Source organism: Pelmatolapia mariae, linkage group LG13 (assembly GCF_036321145.2).
Source record: "Pelmatolapia mariae isolate MD_Pm_ZW linkage group LG13, Pm_UMD_F_2, whole genome shotgun sequence".
NCBI lineage: Eukaryota > Metazoa > Chordata > Actinopteri > Cichliformes > Cichlidae > Pelmatolapia > Pelmatolapia mariae.
The window spans coordinates 5,823,579-5,847,429 of record NC_086238.1 but is presented as its reverse complement, the minus strand read 5'-3'; the positions used below and the strand labels follow the sequence as shown (position 1 = coordinate 5,847,429).

The 23,851-nt window shown below is 39.9% G+C and overlaps 1 protein-coding gene across 3 annotated transcripts in view; it reads right to left on the bottom strand.

The window, feature by feature from the left end:
• The window catches only part of grid1a (glutamate receptor, ionotropic, delta 1a), a 273,940-nt gene that overhangs the window by 77,569 nt on the left and 172,520 nt on the right, over nt 1-23,851 (bottom strand). For all 3 annotated transcript variants that reach the window (XM_063491391.1, XM_063491393.1, XM_063491392.1), the window contains exon 4: nt 15,473-15,678. In XM_063491391.1, the coding sequence (XP_063347461.1) occupies nt 15,473-15,678 (206 nt within the window). The remainder of the gene's footprint in view (nt 1-15,472; nt 15,679-23,851) is intronic.

Below are 23,851 nucleotides of genomic sequence, written 5' to 3'. Positions count from 1 at the left end.
CGTGGATAAAAACATCAAGTTCACCAGGGAAGACACAAAGGACAACTGTTTGCCCTTCCTGGACTACTTCTCGCTTTGGCTTCGGCAAAGCGAGTGGGTGACCTTCATGCGCTGTCTGTGCATCCCGCCTGCACACAGTTTTCTCCTGATGGCCACAAGGTCGTATTGTGTCCAAATGCTGCCTATTTTCCCAAGATCATGCCTGCATCTTATAGCTCAATGGAGTTTGAGTTGCTGAGCTTTTGCTCCCCTCCTTTTGCATCTGAGGAGCAGAGGAGGATGCATTCTCTTTGTCCAGTGCGTGTGCTACGCACCTACATTGAGCGCACTCAGAATGTGCGTTTATGTGACCAGCTGTTTGTCTGCTTCGCCAATCCAAATAGAGGTAGATCTCTGTCCAAACAGAGGCTGTCCCACTGGATTATAGAAGCTATCTCACTGGCATACAGCACCAGAGGTCTTGCTTTGCCCCACGAGGTGAGGGCTCATTCCACCAGGGGGATGGCAACCTCATGGGCTCTTTTTAAAGGGGTGCCTGTAGCTGATATTTGTGCGGCAGCTAGTTGGGCATCACCGCACACTTTTGTGCAGTTTTATCGGTTGGACGTTACAGCCCCTTCGGTGGCTCATACTGTCCTTTCTGCTGGGTCTACCACTCACTAGGAAGTAGTGGCCCAATTCCGGTTCAGTGGCTGCTTTGCGGGGCGTGTATATATGTCCCATACTTATGTGTTGTACCGAGTGAATCGACTGAAAGGGAACGAATAGTTATGTCTATAACTTCTGTTCCCTGAAGGAGAGGAACGAGGTACAACACAAGGTGGCCCCACTGAGCAGTTTGGCTCGGTGAAGAGCGGCTATCGAACTGAGGGATGACTGTGATGACAGCGGCTATATGTGCAGGCGGGGCCGTGCGCGTGTCATCACACGTCATCTGCCTTAAAGGCGTGAATAAAGGTTTCTTCAGCCAGGACACGCGAGGGCGTGATATCCCATACTTATGTGTTGTACCTCGTTCCTCTCCTTCAGGGAACAGAAGTTATAGACATAACTATTCGTTTTGCTCAGAATTCTCTTGTTAATGTGTTGCTTCCCTAACTGGATACCCAGCAAGATTGCCAGTCTTCTAGCTTGCTTACATGTTAGCACTATCCTGCCACAAGTGCACTGTGCCACCTACCAAGAGAAAGGAAAAAATAATGTGCATATTTCCACAAGAGAAATCCCACGCCTGGACCGTTGTTGATTGCTGCCATGATCCTAGCCTATGTCACAGCGTCATGTGCGCTTTTTACATCCAACACGAAAACTGCAGTCGTGGTGCTTTCGATTGTACTCAGAACTCGGAAATTCTGCCTTCCGAGTAGGAAGATGTAGGCAACTCCAGACTGCAGATGAGCTGCATACAGGGCTGGACTCGGCTCAGGCATTTTGACTAGAGACCGGCCGGCCACCATTATAGGAAAAACCATAAAGCCTTTGAATGAAAACAAACGCTGTTGTGACAGTGATGTATACTGTCTTGTTGGTATATATGTATCAAACTATCAGTTGTTTGTTGTAAGATTCAGATAATTATTTGTTAAAAGCTAGATATTTTAAATGAGATTAAGAAAGAAAAGTACTTCTTTGTGCCCCTTCTTTCCCTGTTAATGCCCTACCTGGCCCCCCTGGCAAAACTTTGCTAGACCCGCCCCTGCACAGTTACCAGCTGTCAGCTACATTAAAAAAAAGGATCCTGGTGTTATTTGTCTCTCAGAAACAGTTCATAACTTCCCTTCAACTCATTCATGTCACCTAAAAGGTAAACCTGTTTCTCTTTCACCTGTTCAGCTCTGATGATTCAGTAAGGACATCTCCTGGTTTCATCTTCATGTTTTCCTCTCACCACATATCCAAACCGATATCATGACCAGCAGCTTTTACAGCTGTGGCTCCAGCAAACATCAGCTGATACTAGAAATGAATATTAAATAAATTTTAACAACAGCTGATCAAGCTTAAACGTGCTGCTGTTGTTTAACGCGACCTCCGCTGGGTTCCTCTTTCTGGCGTAAAGTGGGCGATAAACAAACAAGAGAGAAAAGCCGATCAGCTGATCATTGATCAGTTTCATGATTGAAGTAGCAACAGGAGAGGGAGGGGAGAGAATGAGAGAAGAAGAGACAGCTGCAGCGTAAAGACACAGAATAACTCCAGCTTTGTGTCTTTTTTTCATTGTAGCTGAAGTACGGGACAAACTTTGTCCCTTTTCACCTCAATACGAAACGTGTACTATTTTCTCTGAATACGAGACGATTCCGTTTTTTACAGGACAGTTGGCAACTCTAATAATTAACCTTATCCCTTTGACTGCCTGCTCAACCATTTGGTTTAGCATATTTTGAGAGACTATATATAATGAACTGGAGTACTTAGCTTAACTCAACCTTATTGAGCCATCTCTACCACTTGGTTGAGTTATGTTATCCTAAAAAAAAACACTAGATGGCACTGTGTCAGGATATGGCAGGCCTCATCTGCCACCCTCCAACCAGGAAATCAGAAAGCAAAAAATCACTCTGGACACATGGACTGTTTTGGCTAAAAGTTTTAAAGGTAAGTACATTTTTCTGCAGTATAAACATGTCAGAGTCTTTACTGAACATGATTATGTCATTTGATACCAGAAAATAGCTGTAATAAATCCATAATATTTTTTTAAAAACATGCTCAACCAAACGGTTGATTTGTCAATTGATGGTAAGAGTAGCAAAACTTAGCTAATGTTTAGAACTGTTGTTTCAACATATGAAATTGACTATTTACTATTGAATATAAATAATTTAATGAAGTTTAATGAATGCTTGAAGTTCTAAAACATTAGAGATTCGATATAAGGCTTGCAGGGTTTCACTGGCTCTGAAAAAGAAGATGCAATTCTTCTAGGAAGGCTTAAACAGTCTTTACGGGGTCCAAGTAATCCTCAAGGAGGTCTGACAAGTTGTGACAGTTTTTGAGAAGGGACCATAGGTCTTTGAGAAGATTTAGGGAGTCCTGTGGCAGGTCCTTGAGGAGGTTCTGTATGTTAGAAAGAGGCCCTTGATGAGAAATCTTGATAAGAGAAAACAGGAACCACCAAGGAGTACCGGAATGATAAAGAGACCATCCTGATTCTTGAGGTGCTTCTGCTGGTCCTTGATATGAACCTGAAGAAGCTTGGTAGTTCTTACTGGGGTCCCAGAAGTTCTTGGTAGGTAGTGGTCCTTGACCACGCAGAAGACATCTGTGGCAGCTTCAGTGGGTCATTGCTAATGTTCCAGTGATTCAAGCTGCTCTTGTATGTTGAGGGCATAATAAATGTCCAGCACCTAGACACCTCATTGGGTGTCAAGTGCATTGGCACTGTTCGACCAAATCGCACAGGTGGAGCCACTTTGATGACAGACAAAGAGCTGATGAAGAGAGAGCGTGGAGCTTTTGACTACAGGTCTGCTGAAGGTGTGATCGCAGTTAAATGGTTTGACAACAAATGTGTGAACCTGCTAAGTAATGCTTCTGGGATCATGCCACTTTCAACTGTCAAACGCTGGAGCAAAGAGTCCAAGGCGAAAGTTATGATCCCATGCCCATCACTCATCCCTGCATACAATGAGCATATGGGAGGGATAGATCTCTCTGACATGCTGGTACACCTGTACAAGACCCCAGTCAAGTCTACAAGATGGTACCTGTCACTCTTTGGTTACATGCTTGATCTGTCCATTGCAAATTCCTGGCTGGTCTACAAGAGGGAATGTGGACAACTAAACCAGAAACCAATCACACTCAAAAGATTCCGCCTGGCAGTTGCGCATAGCTTGAAACAAGTCAACAAGCCAGCATCCAAAGTTGGCCGACCATCATCCAGCTCTCCACCACCACCAAAGAAACGATACACCCCAAGACCCTCACAACCACAGCCAGATGTGCGATATGACTGCTTTGGGCATTGGCCACTTCACTGTGACAAGCGAGGCCGATGCAATAACTGTCCAAAGGGCGTCTCAAGATGGAAATGCCAAAAATGCAATGTTTTCTTGTGCTTGAATGCCAGTCAGGAATGCTTTGCAGTGTACCACCAGAAGATCTAATCATCAAGGGGTATTGGTGAAGTTGCATGAACGGCAAAAGAAAAGAGCCAGAACTGTTTCAGTGTGTTCTCAAATGTTTCCAGTGCAAAATGGTAATGGTATATAATATACCACCAGAATTTTCTGGAAAATAAAATAAAAAATGTTAGTGCTGTTCCAACACTACAGTGAAAACTTTATGTTAACAACAGGTCAAAAGTGAATATGTATGTTTATGAATTTTCGGTAATTGCAGATCAGGTTTTTGATCAAATTTACAATATTTTGGTGTTTTATACATTTTGTGGTTTGTTATTATAACGGCCACTGTTGAAATGGAATCCAACAATGTTTGATGTTTTACTACCACAATAAAGTGGGTCAAATACAAAATTGGGTAGTTATTGTTTTGCAAAATGAGTATAACCTTTACTTTTTTCTACTAGTTATGTCTGTATAACTTTATGTAGTTGTACCATAGAGAGACATCTCAACCGTTTGGTAGAGGGTAATATTTAAAAAACTATAAGGTGTGTATGATTTTTTTTTTTGATTGTGATCATTATTGACCTAAAGGAATAGAAAATATGGACAAATAATTTTTTCATTGTATTTTTCTTGGTGAGGCAGTCAAAGGGTTATAAACAAAATAAAGTTCAACATCAGTAACACCATAGCACCCGCCCAGCAGTATATAAACTCCGTCATGTTAGCTAGTAGGCAGTAGGAGTTATTGTAACTGACTGTAAAGTCAGCACAACGAAAATAAACTACACCTAGAGCTGGGCGATATAAGATTTTTTCATATCACGATATGTTTTTTTCATTTCAGGTGATAACGATATATATCACGATATAAACCAAATAACTATATTTGTAAGATTCAAATGTGCCGTTGCTCACAAGTAAAATGTGAAATAATCACCAGCTTGTCTTGATTTTAATATTTATTTCCCATAATAAGTTCAACAGGGTAGATGTACTTAAGGAACATCAGACTTTTTCAGATAAATAAAGGCAAATATTGCAAACTACACAAAAGGCAGCCGCTAAAGCGTTTAAGTTTCAAAATAGAACAAACAAAACAGACTACTAAATTGTCAATTCCACTTAGAAACAAAATATTAATTCTAAAAATAAATCTTAGTTTGTTTTACAGAAGAACAGACAAAATTGACTAACTTTTGTCAATATCAAATAAACTGAGAACTAAAAGGAAATTTTCAATCTCTCCTTGTTGTATAGCTTTCTGAACTTTCTGAATCATTTATCATCCGCAACTGAAAATAGTTGTGGATGATTACTATACCTTTCTAATGTGACGTTGTTGTCCCTGGCTCTCTTTCTCTCTCTCTCTCCCTCCCGCTCTGTTCCTGTGCTACTGCGAGTGTAACTACCGCCCCTCCCCCCTCTTCCCAGCGCAAAGCGCAAGGCTCGTGTGCAGAGTGAAGCGGAAAAAAAGTGCGAGAGAGAGGGTGAGAGAAAGAAAGAAAAAAAAACCCCACGGGTCGCGATAAGGAGCCGGCTCGCGTCGTTCACGTCAAAGATCCGGCTCTAAGAGCCATTTCGTTCGCGACCGACACATCACTACGAAATACTACTACTACTACTAATAATAATAATAATGTGCGGCTTGGCACTTGTGCTGTACGTAACAAGTCACGTGACGTGACGCTGCGGCTGTGATTGGTTCGGCTCTGCGCTACTTAATTTGGATTTGCTGTTCTTTTCTTTTTTTTAAGAGCAAGAGAGAGATGAGCTCTATCGCAATAGTTAAATTTTTCTATCGAGAAAAAGTTATTTCGCAATACATATCGTTATCGTTTTATCGCCCAGCTCTAACTACACCTAAACTTGGTTTATATCTGACCCAGATAGACTGCAGGTCATAACTAGTGATGGTAAATTCGATTCTTTTTACTGAATCGAGTTTTAATGAGTCACTCACCAAAGTGAATCGGGTTTCTTGAGTCATTTGAGTCACTGAGTCAGTTGACCAGAGAGTGCAAAAATGTATATTTTCACTCAAACTTAATTTGTTTATCTTTTAATGTAAATCCTACTGCTAAGATGAATGATTGTAAAAGAAAACAACTATTTTCTTTAGAGCAAAAAAGAACAAAAAAATTCTAAAGGGAACATTTATTAATTTTTATTTTATTTGTGTTTTCCTTAAATGTGTCAAATATATATTTTCTCATCTAAATGTCCACTGAGCTGTGAGCCAGGGGGCGATAAAGTGCCTTAACATTGGTTGCCAACCAAGAAGAAGAAGAAGAAGAAGCTGTGAGCCAGGAGGGAGGGGGTGAGTCAGTGGGCGTTTCTCAATATGCGTACTTGTGCGTACTTGCGTTCTCGTGTACTCGTGATACGTCATCAGTCGGAGACCAAGTACTGTTCCAATTCGAAGTACGCATCAAGCCGAGAACGCGAAAAAGTCCCGGATGTGTTCTCGCTCCGCCCGTTTTATCGAGCATGCATCGGTGTGGACTTGGTACAGCTAAATATCCCAGAATGCATTTCGTCCAAAACTCAACAGCGGACTCCCGGCACATCGTTTTCAACCCCCCCCCCCGCTCGCGGTCTTCTCACCACTCAGGTTAAAGAAACCCCAGCAGCTGTCTATAGTATTGAGTGTCCACTAAAATAAAAATAAAAGCGTTCTAACATCTCACCTGCTTGTTTTTATTAAGGTATGTACACGTATGTACATGTACACTATTTTTATTATTAGAGGTTTCACTACTGAGGTTAAAAATGATATATAAGTCACTTAGATCACTTCTAAATGTTAATGTTTGGTTTATTTCAGTGTTTTATTTGTTCCTGAGTAAACCGGTTTGGCTGTGATTAAAGTTAGGCTTCATAACATGTTACTCACAGTTACATTAAGAGGGGACGGCAGTAAAAACTCCGGACCTGTGACATCATCACGTACGCTGGTGTTCCAATTGTACAAATCGCGAGTCCGTGCTCGCGTTCTCGGCGAGTCTGTACTCCCGTGCGTTCTCGGCGAGTACGTACTCGCCGAGAACGCGAGTACGTACTCGCGTACTTGAGAATTGAGAAACGGCCAGTGAGTCAGTGATTCGTTCAACTCGTTTGAGCTGTGAGCCAGAAGGGAGGGGGTGAGTGATTCGCCTTACGCTATGATTCAGCACAGCGAGGGGGTGAGTGATTCAGTGATTCGTTCAACTCGTTTGAGCTGTGAGCCAGGAGGAAGGGGGTTAGTGAGTCCTGAGTGATTCGCTTATGCTATGATTCAGCACAGCAAGGGAGGGGGTGAGTACCTCAAATGTGCTGTTAGCATGCTAGCTGAGCGATGCTACTGTGAACCGAGGAGCTATTGTCTTGATGTGAGCTTCTACTTAGGGTTTTTTCTTCCAGTTCAGAGCAGGAATGTTTTTGTTAATAAACTGGCTGTTGTTTTTTCCCCCCACAATTTTAATTATAAGCTATATATATTTCTACTAATGGAATTAGTTTGCTAACAGCAACAGGGATGAGTCAGTGAGTCAGTTGCGCTTGTGAATCATTCACGAGTCAGTAAAGTGATTCTCGAGTATTGAACGATTCGTTCACGAATCGAACATCACTAGTCATAACTTCTTACCTGAAGTTCAGTTCACCTGGCACTCGGACCGGTGTTGTGCCAAAAAGTGATTGCCTGCCAAAAACTGATTTCCAATGTTTCAGTGTATTTTTTTATGTGTAATATCTTTACGTATGTTGGTAAATAGACTTCGGTGAACAGCGTTTACAAAGGGGTTATATATAGAATTTAAAAATTATCTGTTTTTTCAAGTATCTTTACAACTCTGTGTTATTGTACTTACATTATAACCAATCCGGTCCTTTATCCCCACTTAAAATATTTTTACAGAACTATTGCAATATTTGCTGCCATTTCTGCTGTCCTCTTGGCCAACTTACTCTTACAAAACACATTTTTAATGTTAATGAGATTTTTTTTAACTGCATAAATAAAGGTTATATAAAAGTCACTGCCAAAAACTGATTGCGGCTTCTACCTTGTTACACTAATGTTTTTTGTGGTTCAGTATGACTTTATGTCATCCATGAGGGATGCATTTGACATATGTTTCACATATCATAGCCCAACAAGTTACTTATAGCAATTTAAATACGAGCAATCCGTTTTTGGCAAATACCGGAAATCAGTTTTTGGGAGACAATCAGTTTTTGGCACAACACCGGCAGCCGCCTCGGGTCTCTCCTCCTCCTCCTGCCTCCCCTTTCCCTCATCCACCTGCTGGCCTCCACCACTTGCTAATGTTACTGAATCTGTGGAAGCTCCGCGATGCCACCACTAAATAGTTGAGTTATTTTTACACATCTGCCAGCATCTGGCCAATCCACCACCTTTCATTGTTTATACCGTTACGGAAAACAAAAAACACATCGGCACATCAAAACGAAAAATCACCATCGGCCCACCGAGTCCAGCTATGGCTGCATATGTGTTTAGTAGTAATTTCTTTTTCTAGAGGGCTAGCAAAAGAACCGTTTTCGAGGGCATTGCCATATTGGAATCCCGACTTCTCTCTGACGAGGCTAACCAGAACGCCGTTTACTCGAGTGTGACATTATTCCCAGGTCCGTGTTCCGATTTCCGAGGTAAGTCGAACGCAACACACAAAGTAACGAATAACGACCCTATCTAAATCCCAGTAACGATTAACGCGTTCCTGATTTTGGCATAATAATTAGTTACCGTGCTCGTTACCACAATAATAACGTAGTTACTGTAACGCGTTACTTAATAATGCGTTAGTCCCTACACTGCGCATTACTGTAATCAGATTATATTTTTCAACAACGCAGCTTTAATTTACTGTAGTAAATTCTGAAATTGCATTACAGTTACAGTTATATTGTTACTTTGATTACAAAGTATCTTCAGTTATCTCCCGATTATAGATAGAAAGAAATATGCTTCTGTCTTCCTGCACATGCACGCTACAATCAGCTTTCAGGAAACAGATTTCAGTTTTTGTTCCTAAGGAGGAAAATGGTGGCGCGTTCTACAGGTTTTGAGTGTGCAATACTGAGATGCTGACTGCGTCCAGGAGAGGAACAATTGTATAAAACTGCTAAGACAACATCAGTACTTGGAAAGCATCTGCACAGAAAGCATGCAACCTCAAAGCTAGCCAAGAACCCAGAGTGATGTTAAAGCTGAACGCAAATGTGACCTCGACCCATCAGTTTGACCTGCTAGGTGATCCTGACCAATACTGTAGGAAGAGCAGTGAATCTTGTGAACTGTTAACAGACAGAGGGATAATGGATGGTTTGCTGTGACATCCATAGCTCATTGGTCCTTCAGCCAAATTAACTAAAACATTATATTTTCGGGGTGACCCAAAACTTTTGAGGAATAGTGCATCTACTTGGATTAAACTATATAGTTACACATATTGAGCTTACCATTAGGACACATTATTCATTTTCAGAATTCGCATTTAGCAAAGGTATTTGAGTTGCTTAAAGCATTTAAATCACCATTGGTGAAAATGAATGATTATCTCACAGGGCCACAGCCTAGAGAGCCAAAAATCTAATTTGAGTGTCTTCAAGAAATATAGCCTGGGGCTGCTCCACTGACAATTAATTGGTGAGTGACTTTGGTAACTCATAAAATGTGTCAAGATATTTTTTTTAACCTAAATGTGCATCATTTTAAGTAAGTGATTTAGCAAATGCTCACTAATACAACCCAAGGACGAAGAAATGGGACAGCTGAAAGCTTAAAATTCCACTTTATGGCTCTCTAAAAGGCTTGCGTGACTCCAGTGAAATCCTTCTATCATGAAGGGAACAGAGAGCAGTCAGGTGTCAGAAAAGAGGCACAAATGAAACAGACAGAAGACGCTACATCCTCTCATGGCCAATGTGAACAAGAGACTAGATGGCAACTGTCTAAATGAGAGAGGAGAAGCGCCCAGAATCTCACCATAATACCACAGACAGTGTCAATGTCATGCAGTCTGTTTATAATACCAGAATGACTGTGCCCTGGGAGTGGACAGGAGAAGTGACAACAGACTTGTGATTGAATGTGATAGATAGAGAATCATCAAAACAAAATGTGAGACTTAGGACAGTCTCGGTAATGTGCACAAGGTGGAAGAACCTGAAGGTAAAGTTAGGAATATGGGGTCTACAGTGGTAATAGTCCTTTGACAAACTGTCAGTAGAACAGAGGTGCCCTTTTTTCATGTGCTCAATTCACCCACACCTGGCCTTGTAGACGATGGACTGATGAGAATATGCGACTTAAGCACAAGAATATTTAAAGAAAAAAAGAAGGGGGCAAAAGGCAAGGCACTATGCTAGCAGGTTTGGAAAGGGTGTCAAACTGACAGCCTTACGTTGAAAAAATATTATCATCATAATCTTAGCCACTGCAAATTATCATGCTCTGAATAAGGCTTAACCTTAAATAACATGCAAAAATCTTTAAAAGAGTTGACATGGAAAGCAAAATGTCAGGTCAAATCTATTTACAGTGCCAGGAAAAAGTACTTGGCCTCCTGGTTTGAAGGATAAAAAAATAAAAATAATTGTGGCTTTTAAAAGTGTCAAATGTTGGGGACATCCTGATGTGGAGAGGCGGTTAGCTCTACAATTTAGAAGCAGCTACTGAAAAGACCCAATCAACTCTGTGGTTTAATCTGACCTCGGGACAGCCAGCAGCATTTGTTCGACAGATCTTAAGGGGGAGTGTGCAGTGATAAAAGATCAGAGAGGTGTAGAAATGTCAAAGACTTCAAAACAAACAATAAATTCTTAAAATAAATTTGAAATCTGACTGGGGGCCAATGTAAGAAAGCCAACATGGAGGATAAGTAGTCTTGTTTGCATGTGCTGGTTAGGAGCTGCGCTTCATTTAGCCAAGCACTGACAGATTGACACCTGAACAGAGCCCGTTACCATAGTGAAGTTGAGATGAAATAAATGCATGAATAACCTTTTCAATATCACTTAAGCAGAGAAAGAGCATCACCCTTCCAAGTACCCTAAGTTGAAAAAAGCTAGTTTTAAGAACAGCATTTATTTGTTTATTAAAACTTAAAGTGTTATCGAAGATCACTCCCTCATTCCTTGCAAAGGGTTTTTATAAAACTTTAAAGTCATCCACAGCCCTCCATAAATGTCCCTGTAGCTGCGGTCCTCTGATTTAAAAGTTGGATTTTTAAAACTGCAATGGCACATCAGACTTTCTCTGCCTTATTGAGAAGCTGACGAAGAAAGAAAGAAAGAGATTCAGTTTCTGTACTATAGTAAATCGAGAGGGGAAATTCTTTTGGAATATGGACAGTCATTCTGCTGGAAAAGCAAAAGACCTTAAAGGCTATAAATATTCATGTTTAAGTTGTCAGGTTAAGAGGGTTGTTATTACTGAAGTCATGTTATGTTTGGGCCCCAGCCTTTATGCATCTCTACCATCACTTGCATCTGTTCTGTTTCTGAATCTTTGTACAGTATTGTGACTCTTGGTGCCTCTTTGTACTTGTCTGGGATCCTTTGTTGTCCTTTTTCCAATCTTTGGGGAAATTGTGCTCTTCTTTGTAGTCATCCTAGGTTTTTTCTGTAGTCCTTTTGTGTCGCTTGCCAGTCCACTTGGGTCTTTTTATAGACCCTTTTTAGTCTCGCTGTGGTTGCCATGCATCTTTGTGTTGTAATAGATTTCACTCAAGTTAGTTTGCATCTCTTTGTAGTTCTTTGTGGCTTCTCTTAAGTAATTTTTTTCTCTGTTTTTTTCTTCTTCTCTTTGCAGTCAACTTGGTTCTTGGTATTTTCCTGTGTATGGAGGGAGGGGGATGGGAGTCTTGAGCTTTTTTCTTTTTTGCTCCACTTTATGCTCATTATGCATGTTTTGCATCTCTTAGTGGTTATTCAGTGTGTCCTTCAAGGCTACCATAACACATTCTGTCACACCTTTCACATATCATTGGGACAACTAATATCATCAATTTCAGTTAGCTATTAAACACATTTGTTAACATTTACATCACACTGGTGCCTACAAATTGATGTCATCTCATGAGTACTAAACTCCTCAAGGCATCATATTTTCCACTGAGATATTTGCCTATTTGAATTTTCTGCCCCAGCATCTTTGGTGAGGTGTGGACACACTGACAGCCATTACAAAGGTATTAATGAAGCTTTGATAAATGTACATATCTCCAACTCTTACATTAACATATTCACAGGAGCATTTGGAGGGTGTGCCAATTGCAAAGCTGCGCTTATTTCTTAGTCCCCAAGATGCCTGACAGATGCCTTATGCTAATTGTATAAGGGATGATAAGGGATATAGTTCTCTAGATTAAATCTTTTGTGAATAAACGACTTATGCACCAGCCTGTGTACCTGTATACTAAAACAGAATTCACTGCAGCAAAGGAAAAGATCAAAGCAGTGTGTCATTAATGAAACTTGAAAGCCTCTGTGTATTCACGGCCTGTGCGCTAATTCATTTGTCTGTAAGTGCTTCACTTTTAGATTAATTGTAGAGCATTGACAAGAAGCTAATCAGAATGCAAGTGAGGGTTTTGACTTACAGGAGGTTAAGGCTTTTTCCTATGGTATTTGCTCACAATAGATAGAAAGATTAAATAAATGAGCGTAGAGGATTGAGGATAAACAGAGGTGAAATAAAATCCTGTCAGGGTAAAACCTTTGACGACACACAAGTATATGTACACAATATATACATGTGATATGTTGTTTAAGATGTCAAAATGTTATGTGAAGGATTACATTACAAACACAAGTATCATAACATGTCTACCCTATCATCCAGCACGCTGTAAATGCAACTGAGCTACAATGACAATAAAAAGACAAATATGGACTAATTTTAGGTTTTGCTTTTGTAAAGCCAATCACTACATCAGCATGGCCTGTTTTCATCTCCCACAGCTCAACCGTAGCATTTAATGCTTTAACACTTTAATGCTTGCGTTAAATCTTTCACAATATGAGACATTCGTACCAAGTGAAAATAGCGCCTTCCATAGTGTTCCGAAAACAAGAATAAATAAAGACTCAGCTGAAAAGAGTTGTCACTACCGCCCATTCTATTAGTATTAAATCTCTGCAATGCCTAAGTAATTACTTTCCACGGATTAGTTTTGTGGACTATAGTAATACCATAACTTGTCTTATGTTCACGTCAAATATCATTAATGGAAATTTCCACTAAGCAAATATAATGGACTTAATAAACCATTACCTTCTTTAATCTTGTATTTACCAAACAGAGGGATGCTACAGGTAAGATAAAATCAAATAAAATGATTTTTCTATTGTGTAACTGGCATAATTTCTTTATCTCCAACCATATTTTAATGTCCCTTTTCCTTTTGTACCCTTCGAGGTCAAACCTTTTCAAATCTGTTTGAAATCTTCTGGAAAAATCTTTATCAGCATGTATCTGTCCTTGCCAGAAGAGCAGAAGATTGAGTGTCAGACCTCGATGCCTTTGCTGGCCAGAATAAGCCATTCAACTCAGTTTTATGTTGCCATATTTCTTCACTGTGTCCAGCAATTCCAGTGCCACACAAGCCCATTCTTCAAACATGCAAATGCAGTACATTACATAATCTTTCAACACGCTTTGACAAAAATCCCTGCAAATAATTAAAGGAAACCTTTCACTTCAGACTCCCTTTAACAGAGAGAACACAGGAAAACCTGTTTATTTTCATGCAGCAGTGTATGTTTTTAAAACTGTTTTGAGGAATGGCCAGCTAATTAACTAATGAACTTTGGACTTAGTGAGGTGAGATTAAAGGCAGAAAAGATGTCTGCTAAAACAGAGTTAGATATATTGCCTTCTGTTTTACACATCCATCTCTAATAAGCAAATATGATCTAGAAGGAGCAAATAGAGGTGGTGTTAGTAAGAGCTTCCAAATTGGGATAGTATGACCCAGAATGAGTTGAGAGAGAATCCTCTGTGGATACAAACAGCTTATTTTGTCTGAACTGTTCTCAAAGTTACAAGTAGAGCTGTTGATCTTTTCAGCATTAAGGAACAAATTATTGTTTATTATTGTTTTATTGTAGAAATGCTGGTTATATTGTCTAATTTTTTACAGCATTATATGTTTTCTTGAGTGGCTTTTAAAGTCCTAGAGACCATCTTTCAATGGAATACCAACAGTCACAATCATCTATATATTTGGCCTACCAAGTCATGTTTTGCTTAACAAGTACTCTTGTACTTTCCAACAAGGGTACTTGATGGAGAAATCCGTGTTGCCAAGTACAACAGTAAGACGTTTCTTGTAGTTGGTCACCATGTTTGCACACATCTAAGTGTTGATTTTGGCCTACAACTTCTTACAGAAACTCTCTAAATCCTTTAAATTTCTTGGCTCTTGATTGGCAACTCAAAGTTTCAGCTGCCTCCACAGATTTTCTGTAGGACTGAGGTCTGGAGATTCCATAACCTCAATGCGCTTCTTCTATAGCCAGTCTTGTTTATCCACTTTGTTGCCTTGGTGGTATGTTTTGGGTCATTGTCATGTTGAAAGACCCATCCAGGATGCATGGATGTTCTGGTTGAGGAAAAGGGGTTCTTGTCCATGATTTTTTAGTACAAGGGCTCATCTATTGGCTGCTCAATGTGATGAAGTAATCATGTTGCCTTAGCAGAAAAACAACCCAAAGCATAATGCTTGCACCTCTGTGCTTGACTGTGGAGATGGTGTTCTTTGTCAACCGTCACCTTCTCACCAAGCTTCTTGCTGAAGATCTTGTAGCCTATTCCAGCCTTGTGCAGGTCTACAGTCTTCTCCGTATTAGAGCTCTTTGGTCATGCCCGTGGTGGTGGAGCGGATGGAATGGATGCAATTTATACTTTAGACATGCTTCATATTTATAACAAGATGAAATCAGGAGTATCTGTAATGTCAATATAATGTCATGTCCACTCTCTGGGAGGCAGAATTCTGGCTGGGTATGGGATCAAATATTTATTTCACTCAATGACATGCAAATCAATTTATGTAGTTTTATGTAATGTGCTTTTTTTGATTTTGGGGTGATATTCTGTCTACCTTCATTAAAATGAAACAACTATAAAAATTAGTGACTGTTTTTTAATTTCTAAGTGCACAAACTTAAAATTCAGCAGGGGCTCAATTAATTATTTCCCTCACTACTAGTGTACTTTTTTTCATTTGCTTCAGATTAAGGGTGCCAGGAAATGCTTTTCTTTTTATGGATCATTATCTCTATGCAGCATTTGTTTTTCCTCTTGGTGTTTGACTACAACACTTAGTGTTGTTGCATCCATTATTGAAAAACAAAACAAAACAAGAGTCAATAGCACAGCCTACCTGGTGGACGAACACCTGTGCACCTCGAGGGCTCATGAGCAACACGGCCCTCCGTAAAGTGTCCCGGTACCGGTTGAGTTCCTCAGTGCGCATCGTGTTGAAGAGGTCAGTAAATACCCGACTAACGTTCCGGTCCACCCTCTGCAAGGAAATGTCTAGACCCAGCCGAGACGCCTGGTCCATAAAGGTTTGCAAACCTCGGATATCTGATGGGGGACAAAAGATGGTATGAAAATATGATATGGGTGAAAATGCAAAACACAAACAAAAAGAGAGGAAGAAAAAACACTTAGAGTTGCTGTCTTATGTGGTGTTATATTCGAGGAACATTTAATCACAAGCTGCACTTTCAACCTCTGCACACACAGAGTATATTCTCAGGCTTCATTCCAAAAGGCTTAAAGGCAGGTTTCTTTCTTTGCCCCTGATCTAAAGCGTGACAAAACACAACAAGCACTCCTGTCTTTCTGTTTCGTGGGGTTTACAGGATATGAAACTGCAGGCAGGTGTTGCGGTCCCCAGAGATCTTTGTGTGTGTCTATGTTCGCTATAAAGGAAAGCACTTTAAAATGCCTGCATTGCACATACAAATCAGAGGTGATGTGCAGCAGTGAGTTCACAATAAGCACACCAATCCCAGCAGTCACAGGGGGGAGCAGCTGCCCAGCATGTGCCAAGTCATGCTGCATTGTTAAAGAGAGGTTGGGCAAAATCGCTGGGGCCAGACCTCTTTCTGTGTCCAGTGTGTGTCTGTGTGCGTGCATGATTAGGTTCCTACTGTTGCATCAGTGAAGGTTTGATGAGTCATCGAGTGCTCTAGTGCTTTAGTACTCAGAATGGACAATATACAGGGGCATATGCACAGATGTAAATGAGGCTGAAGAAATTCACAGCTTACACATCTATGCACAGATACCCATTGTACCCATTTTTGTTTATATTTTTGCTACTGAGGGCCAAAATCAGAAATTAGGCCAACCCCCCCCCAAAAAAACCCAAAAAAGAAAATCCAGCCTGAGCACAGATGCAACATCTTAGTATATCGACCCTGTTTCTCAGTCTATATCTTGAGGCAAACTGCAGCAGAAATATGTACCAAATGAGACAAATCATAAGAATTAGATGAAAAGTTGTCTTTTTTCCTGAAATTGCTGCAGTGAAGTCTATTTTGAGGGTTAACATAAATAATCACAGTTGCTCGTGGATTCTCCTCAGAATACAAATGTTCAAAGGGCAGAACAAAAGATGAAATTAAATCATTCATCATTTTGAGGCATCCCTAAACTCACAAAGAAGCATTCTTTGAAAACTCTTTCACTTGCAACCGCACACTTTCTTTTGTGTCTGAATTGAAATAGTTACCCCTGTATTGTACTTTGAATACAATGGGCAAAAGCTCCCCCTTTGACAAATCTCTTTTTGTCCCATTTTCTTTGCATACAAACTTAATCATGGTTTCACAACTCGACCCTTACAATTCATTTGGCTACATGAAGTAATTAGATATCTCTATATGCAATACTCAGCTGCAGGAACTGACTAACACTGACTTTAACTTTGCTTTCACTGCATGTGCTGCTGATGAGACAATCAGCAATTTTGGATAATTCCAGGTATGGGAATGATTGCTATTATTCTATCAGTGAGTTCCTCAATTTTATGAGAACCTGTACCTCTGATATTGCTGACAAGACCAAAACATATTCATAATCGACCACCATCGTGCACCAGTATCTATGTTTGCTGGACAGGTTTGCATCTGAAAACTGTCAAATTGACACAGGAAGGCTTTAAATTATACATTTCATCCAACAAGGATCTTGTCATATGCAGTTAAACATATATTTTGTTTGTGTAGTGGTATAATTACAGTGTGAGACCGAGAGAAAGAGGAAGGCAGATGGTCACATTTTAACCTCTGATTAGCCACCACCACTTGTTATTATTCCATGTACTGTGTTTTAGACAGACGGTATATATTATGGTTATTATTTTACTGTTAGAAGTAGTGTCATAAGTGGTGTCAAACTTATCATCACTACATTGTTTAGTAAAATGAACCAAAATACAGACTAATGATAGTATTTGTGCTGTAAGATTACCTATATTGATTTAAAAGGAATAGTAAAACTTTTATGCTAAGCCCCTGCTTAAATGTATCTACTCGCAAAAGCGATCAGATCTCTAACAGACGCCTCTAACTGAAATATGCTACAAAGAGTGTATAAATGGGTAAAATTTCTCTAAACTGAAGTGACTCGATAAGGAGACAAATTATTATGGATGCTTTTTATTAGTCATTCAAAGAGCTTTGTCAACTCTACTGACTTGAGATTTCTGAGATGTCGGGAATATTTTGTATCATAATCCAGTTTCAAGATCTAAAAGAGAGTCTGAACAAAAATGTATATTTTACATTTATGAATGAGATGGAATTCTGCAGATCTTTAATCAACAAACACCATAATAACGCAATGCAGATTTCATCAATACCACAAAAGATCTGGAGGAACTGGTCAACACTCCATAACAGGAAGATAAACTGTTGTCTGAAAACTTGTAACATGCTGTAACAAAACAGAACAAAAACTAAAAAAAACAAAGGTTTATAATCTCATGAAGAGCAAAGGGAAAGCTACCATGCGATAACTATTCTGTGAACTGATAGAAAAATTGGACTTCAAAGTCAACATTCAAACCCATAGCAAGCGTTTCCACGGGGAAACCGTGTCAGCCATGGATAGGGCGGCAGAAAAGAGGATTAACGTGGAATTAAAGGTCTGATTTTTGGACATGTTTACCCAAGCGTAATTTCTGAACACAAATCTGCAACTGAAAGTTTTAGATATCAAAACTTGACCCTTGCACAGACTCCCTTTATCAGTCTCCACTTTTCCCCCCCCCATTTTTACTCTGGAAACTTACCAACTACTCTTGTTTTCTGTCTGGCCCTCACATATCTTTTTTAATAATGGTATGAATCTTTTTTAGAGCGGTTGGAAAAGATAGATTGAGAGAGACTAAGAAAGACCCCATGAAAATGCTCTAACATTCATTTCAGCTCTAACTTACATTGAAACTAAAGCGGGACTCCCTTTTGGATTGAAGCAATGCTGAAATGAGCACATCATGATCAAAGGGCTCAGAGGTTTTTACTGAGCCGTCAAGCTGCGCTCCAATTCATGCGGAAAAGCTTGAGAAATGGCTATGCTACCAGCTTATGTTTACTCAAAATTGAGATGAGTCTGTTTAAGTAATCAGTGTTATTCTTGCAACAATAACGTCAGTTAATTATATGCAATACAGATTTTTTTGCAAATTTGTAATGTTTCAGACACTGAGTGTTATGCACAGCAATTACAGCTACACAGAGAGAAAGGGAGCGAGGCAGAGAGGGAGAGAGAGAGAACAGGATATTCTCTTCACCTTCTTCTTCCTGGGTCTATATTTAAGTGCTTTAAGCTGAATTTGTCTTTATTCATTCTCTGACTGAAAAGATATATTTTCTATGATAACCATATGCCATATCTATACAGCAGTAAATCTGTTAATCATGGTTTCATTCTGAAGCACTGCTCATCCATTCCTTTATCCAATACAAGGTTGTGGAGGGGCTGGAGCTCATCCCAGCTGATAATGGGTGAGAAACGGGATACACCCTCGATGGGATAGATGGGTCTATCATAGGGCTAAAATAGAGAAACAGACAAATATTCACTTTCCCATTCACACCTACAGCCAGTTTAAAATCATCAGTTAACCTACTGTAATATGGATGACTTTGGACTGTGGGAGGAAGGTCTGAGGTGGCCAGAAGGTTTGAACTAAGGCAACAGTGCAACCTATTGCACCACCATACCACCCACTTACCACTGTGTACTGCGTCTGATAGCAGTTAAATGTAAGCAAGTTCTGAAAAAAGGGCATAGATTCCTTTAAAAAACAACATTTAGTCCTATTTTCTCTGAATAACATAAGCATGTGCATTGAAAGGTTTGTTTGTTGCTGTAAGAAGACAGTGATCAGTACATGATCAGTACAATTATTAATGGGACATCTTGGAAACTATAATAATAAAAACAATCCTACACAATTTAATGAACTGGGCTGCAGACTAATGCCTCAGAGTCCTTCTCAAGTGGAAAAAATACCAGCTGAATCTCTATGGATTTGTGATGCAAATCTTTCATATAAACCTGTTTTTGTTTTTTCTGTTTTAATTTGATATTTACTCTTAAGCTTGTTTAATGTTTGGTTCTGATATATTTGCCCTTTTATTGTGCACTTTCTGAAAACCCCTGTTTGCTGTCATTCTTTGCATGAGTAAGAACATGTTGCATCACTTTGTTTTGACAGTAAAAAAAAAAGGAATGGAAGCACAATCATTAATATAGTTCTAATATAAAGAGTCTGGTCTAAATAGGAAGGGGCGGAGGACTGAAATGGACTTACAGCCTTGGAATGATTATTACCTCAGCCCGGGCTCTGTGTATGGACTCAGATACTGAACAGTGAGTGAATTCCTGGCTTACATCACCATCACATGTGTCTTATTCTAAGAGTGATACAATCAATCACCCTACATACATTTTGCTTTTGGGATTATACAGTTTTGTGTACTTAGAAAGGAGAAAGAGCAAAATGCAACAACTGGAATAATAACACAGAATAGCAAGCCTTGCTAAATAAAAAGAAACTGAAAAATCAGTATTTGCACAATATTCAAGGATTAAATTTGTTTTTGTTTTTTTGTGAGAGGCCAAATTTATTATTATCCTGAACTTTCACTTGCTGGCTAAACAAATGATGATTATCAATTAGTAACTGGGAAAAATAAAGCATATCTGACCATGTATGATTTCTTTTGTCATTGTCAATTAGAAATCAGCAGCTGCTATTTATGCGAATAACTGAGAAATAACCACAGATAATGTTTTTAGATTTTCTGCTCCCTATGGTTTTCTTCTGTTTTTTATTATTGATTCTTTGGGAGCTGTAATACAAACATGTAAAAGTATTCCTTTACTGGTATGTACAGTCACTGGGCACCTCTGTAGTTACACCATGCTGGTGTTGGGTCGTTGCCTTCAGAACTGCCTTAATTCTTCATGTCATAGATTCAACGAGGTACTGGGAATACTCTTCAGAGATTATGGTCCATATTGAAATGGTGGCATCACACAGTTGCAACATTTTTTCATTGAACATACGTGATGTTACTCTCCCATTACACCACATCCCAAAATCTAGTGGTTGTAGAGACCATTTAAGTACAGTGAACTCGTCATTTTAAGAATCTATCCTATTAAGAAATTATCCCTTGCATATATAACTTGTATACACTTGTGTATCTTTTATCTTTTATCCATTAAGATAATTTTAATGTAAAAATGTGCATACTGCTAATGGAGAGATGCCATATCTATCTATCTATCTATCTATCTATCTATCTATCTATCTATCTATCTATCTATCTATCTATCTATCTATCTATCTATCTATCTATCTAATTCTGGCTGTACAATTGAAATGTTACTGCAGAAATTGAGACACATAAGGCCAGGCAACATTTCTCCAATTGTCTTTTGTCCAGATTTAGAGCTTGCACAAACTGTAGCCCCAGTTTTAGTTTTCTTGCAGACAGGAAGGACATCTGATGTGTTCATCTCCTGCTGCAGTCCATCTGTTTCAAGGATTGACATGTAGTGTTCAGAGATGCTCTTCTGCGTACTTTGGTGGTAATATGTGTTTATTTGAATTATTGTTGCCTTCCAATCACCTTCCCCCAGTCTGCCATTCTCCTCTGACCTCTGCCATCAGAAAGGTATTTCCATCTAGAGAACTGCTGATCACTGGTTATTCTATCTTTTTGGACCATTATCAGCAAACTCTAGAGATTGCCCTGTGGGAATATTCGATTAAATTAAATTAACAGTTTCTGACATACTCCGACCACCCTGCCTGACACTAACGACAATGACATGTTCAGAGTATCTCTTTCTTTCTTCCCCTACTGATGTTTAACATGTCTACACGTCTAAATGAACGGAGTTGCTGCGAAGTGATTGACTTCTTTGTATTAATGAGAAGCTGAGCAGGTATACCTAATGAAATGACCAGTAAGTGCGTATACACTCTATTGTCTATTATTATTATTATTATTTATTTATTTTTTCCCGCCTGTCCCGTTTGGTTTTTTGCCATCAGAATTATTGTCTAAAGGCAAAGAAAGATGCCCAACGGATTTACTTTACCAAATGGACCATCCCGGCCTTGCCGTATTGGTCTATTTGATTCACCTTTGCTTTTATTGTTTATTTTATTTTATTTTCACTTGCTACACACGGGACAGACATGACTGGGGGAAAGAAAAAGGGAGAAAGAAAGAGGGAAAGAAAAACAGCGGGGAAGAGGAATGGTGATAAAGGGCAAAAAACAAAAACCAACAAAACAAACAGACAAAAAATACATATATCAATCACCTGGATCACCTGCTGAGAAAGAAAAAAGAGAAAACAAGCCAAAAAAAAGAGAGCAATATAATAAACAACATCATCACGATGATCTATGTGAATATAACAGTAAATACTAAATCTTAAATATTATTGTGCAGCACGTAAGATCGACAGCGCACAGTGTGCTTTGAGGTAGCAGCCAAAAAGGGTGTAGCTTGTGTGTGTGAACACCCGTGTGTACACCTGTGAGCATGAGCGCGCTTGTATTTAAAAGGTTCCTTCATGTAATGATCTTCTAGAGGGTGTGGGGAGCCACAGCCCAGTCCTCCAGGGCATGAAGCAGGTATGGAGGAGACCCAGGCTCCAGACATCCAGAGGCCCTCAGAGCACAAGAGACCAAGGAAGACCAATGGAGGGGCAACCGTGCCACTATCCCAGAAAGAGCTGAGGAGAGCCCCAGATGAAGGGTCACTCAGCAGCCGCGGAGCAGAAGCCGGGGGGGGGTTGCAGTGATGTGCCGTGAGCTCCGCCGGCAGCCAACTGTGCCAGAGTGACCGAGCCCCAGGTCGAGAGGCCGAGGGCACCCCACCCCCGAGGGGCCCGAGCGAGCCCCAGGCTCCAGGACTCGACAATCAGCCACCAGGAGTGAGCCGGTGCGTACCTGGACGCCCATCCCCGGATACAAAGAACCACCAATGCACCGATGTCTGAGGGCGTCTGCCACTGGCAGGGGGAGTGGTGGGGGGAGATAGGCCTCCATACCTTGGAGGGCCTGAGATGTCCCTAGAGAGGTGGCGTCTGATACCCGACCTGACCTGTCTATTATTATTTAAATATTCGCTGTATTATCTTCTATTACTTCTCCACTTTAATTTATTTTTTAAATCACTCTCTGCTCTTATTAGAGCCAATAAATGGAGGTCATATGTACTTTCACTCCCTGTGAAATTAGCTGTTATGTTAGTTGGCAGTGTTAAAGACCTTGTGATGTAAATGTAGTATTAATAGAGATGAAATCAGGCAACACAATAAGACATGCATTTAAAAAGGACATGACATAGAAGTCCTCCATACGTTTTCTCAGATGTGCCTTACGTTTCCTATGATGTGCTGCAGGCTTGCTAAAAACTCCACGGGAAATACCCTTTGTGTTTGTCTATGTCCAGACTCTCTCTATGTTATAAATGCATGTTTTACATAGGAACCACCCCCTACTTGGGACCAAAAGCAGCCTAATCAATCTTACACCTAATACCAGGCTAATTCTCTCCTTCTTTAACAGCGATATGGTCACCACAGGGAGGACAGAGACAGATGTAGCTGCTCCACAGTCATTACTAAGTGCAGGTAACTCTGACAGACCTGCCAAGGAGCATCCTGAAAAATCAACCCTTCTTTTAGATTTCCTATAATCTTGACTCAGTTGTCTTTTATGCTCTTCTTGTTATAATAAAAGGACAAGATAATTTCTTAGAAGCTTTTGTTTGCAGATAGTCTTCCCACTGTCCTTCCACCCCCACAGAATCAATACCTGGCTTCCTTTAGGATACACACAGCTATGAGTAGCTATTGTGTAAAACACACCCTAAATGGCATACACAGAGGCATACACATAACATATCACAAACCTTTAAAATGATACTTAAGGTTTAGAAAAACCTCTTTTTCCCCATGAAAGGCTTAAGCAGAGTTATTTTGGTGGTATTATCTGGCCTTTTGCAACCTTTTTATTTTAACTCATCCCAAGAAAGGCATGAATATGTGTACAAATGCTGAAATGTTTCACTCAAATCCACAAATGTAAACCTTGTGGTGCTATTACAAGAATGTGCCTAAACCTTCTTGTAACTCTGGAAATCATATATGCCATAAATGTTGCAAAATTACAGTAAAATAAGGTAAAGACAAAAATGAAGGCATCACA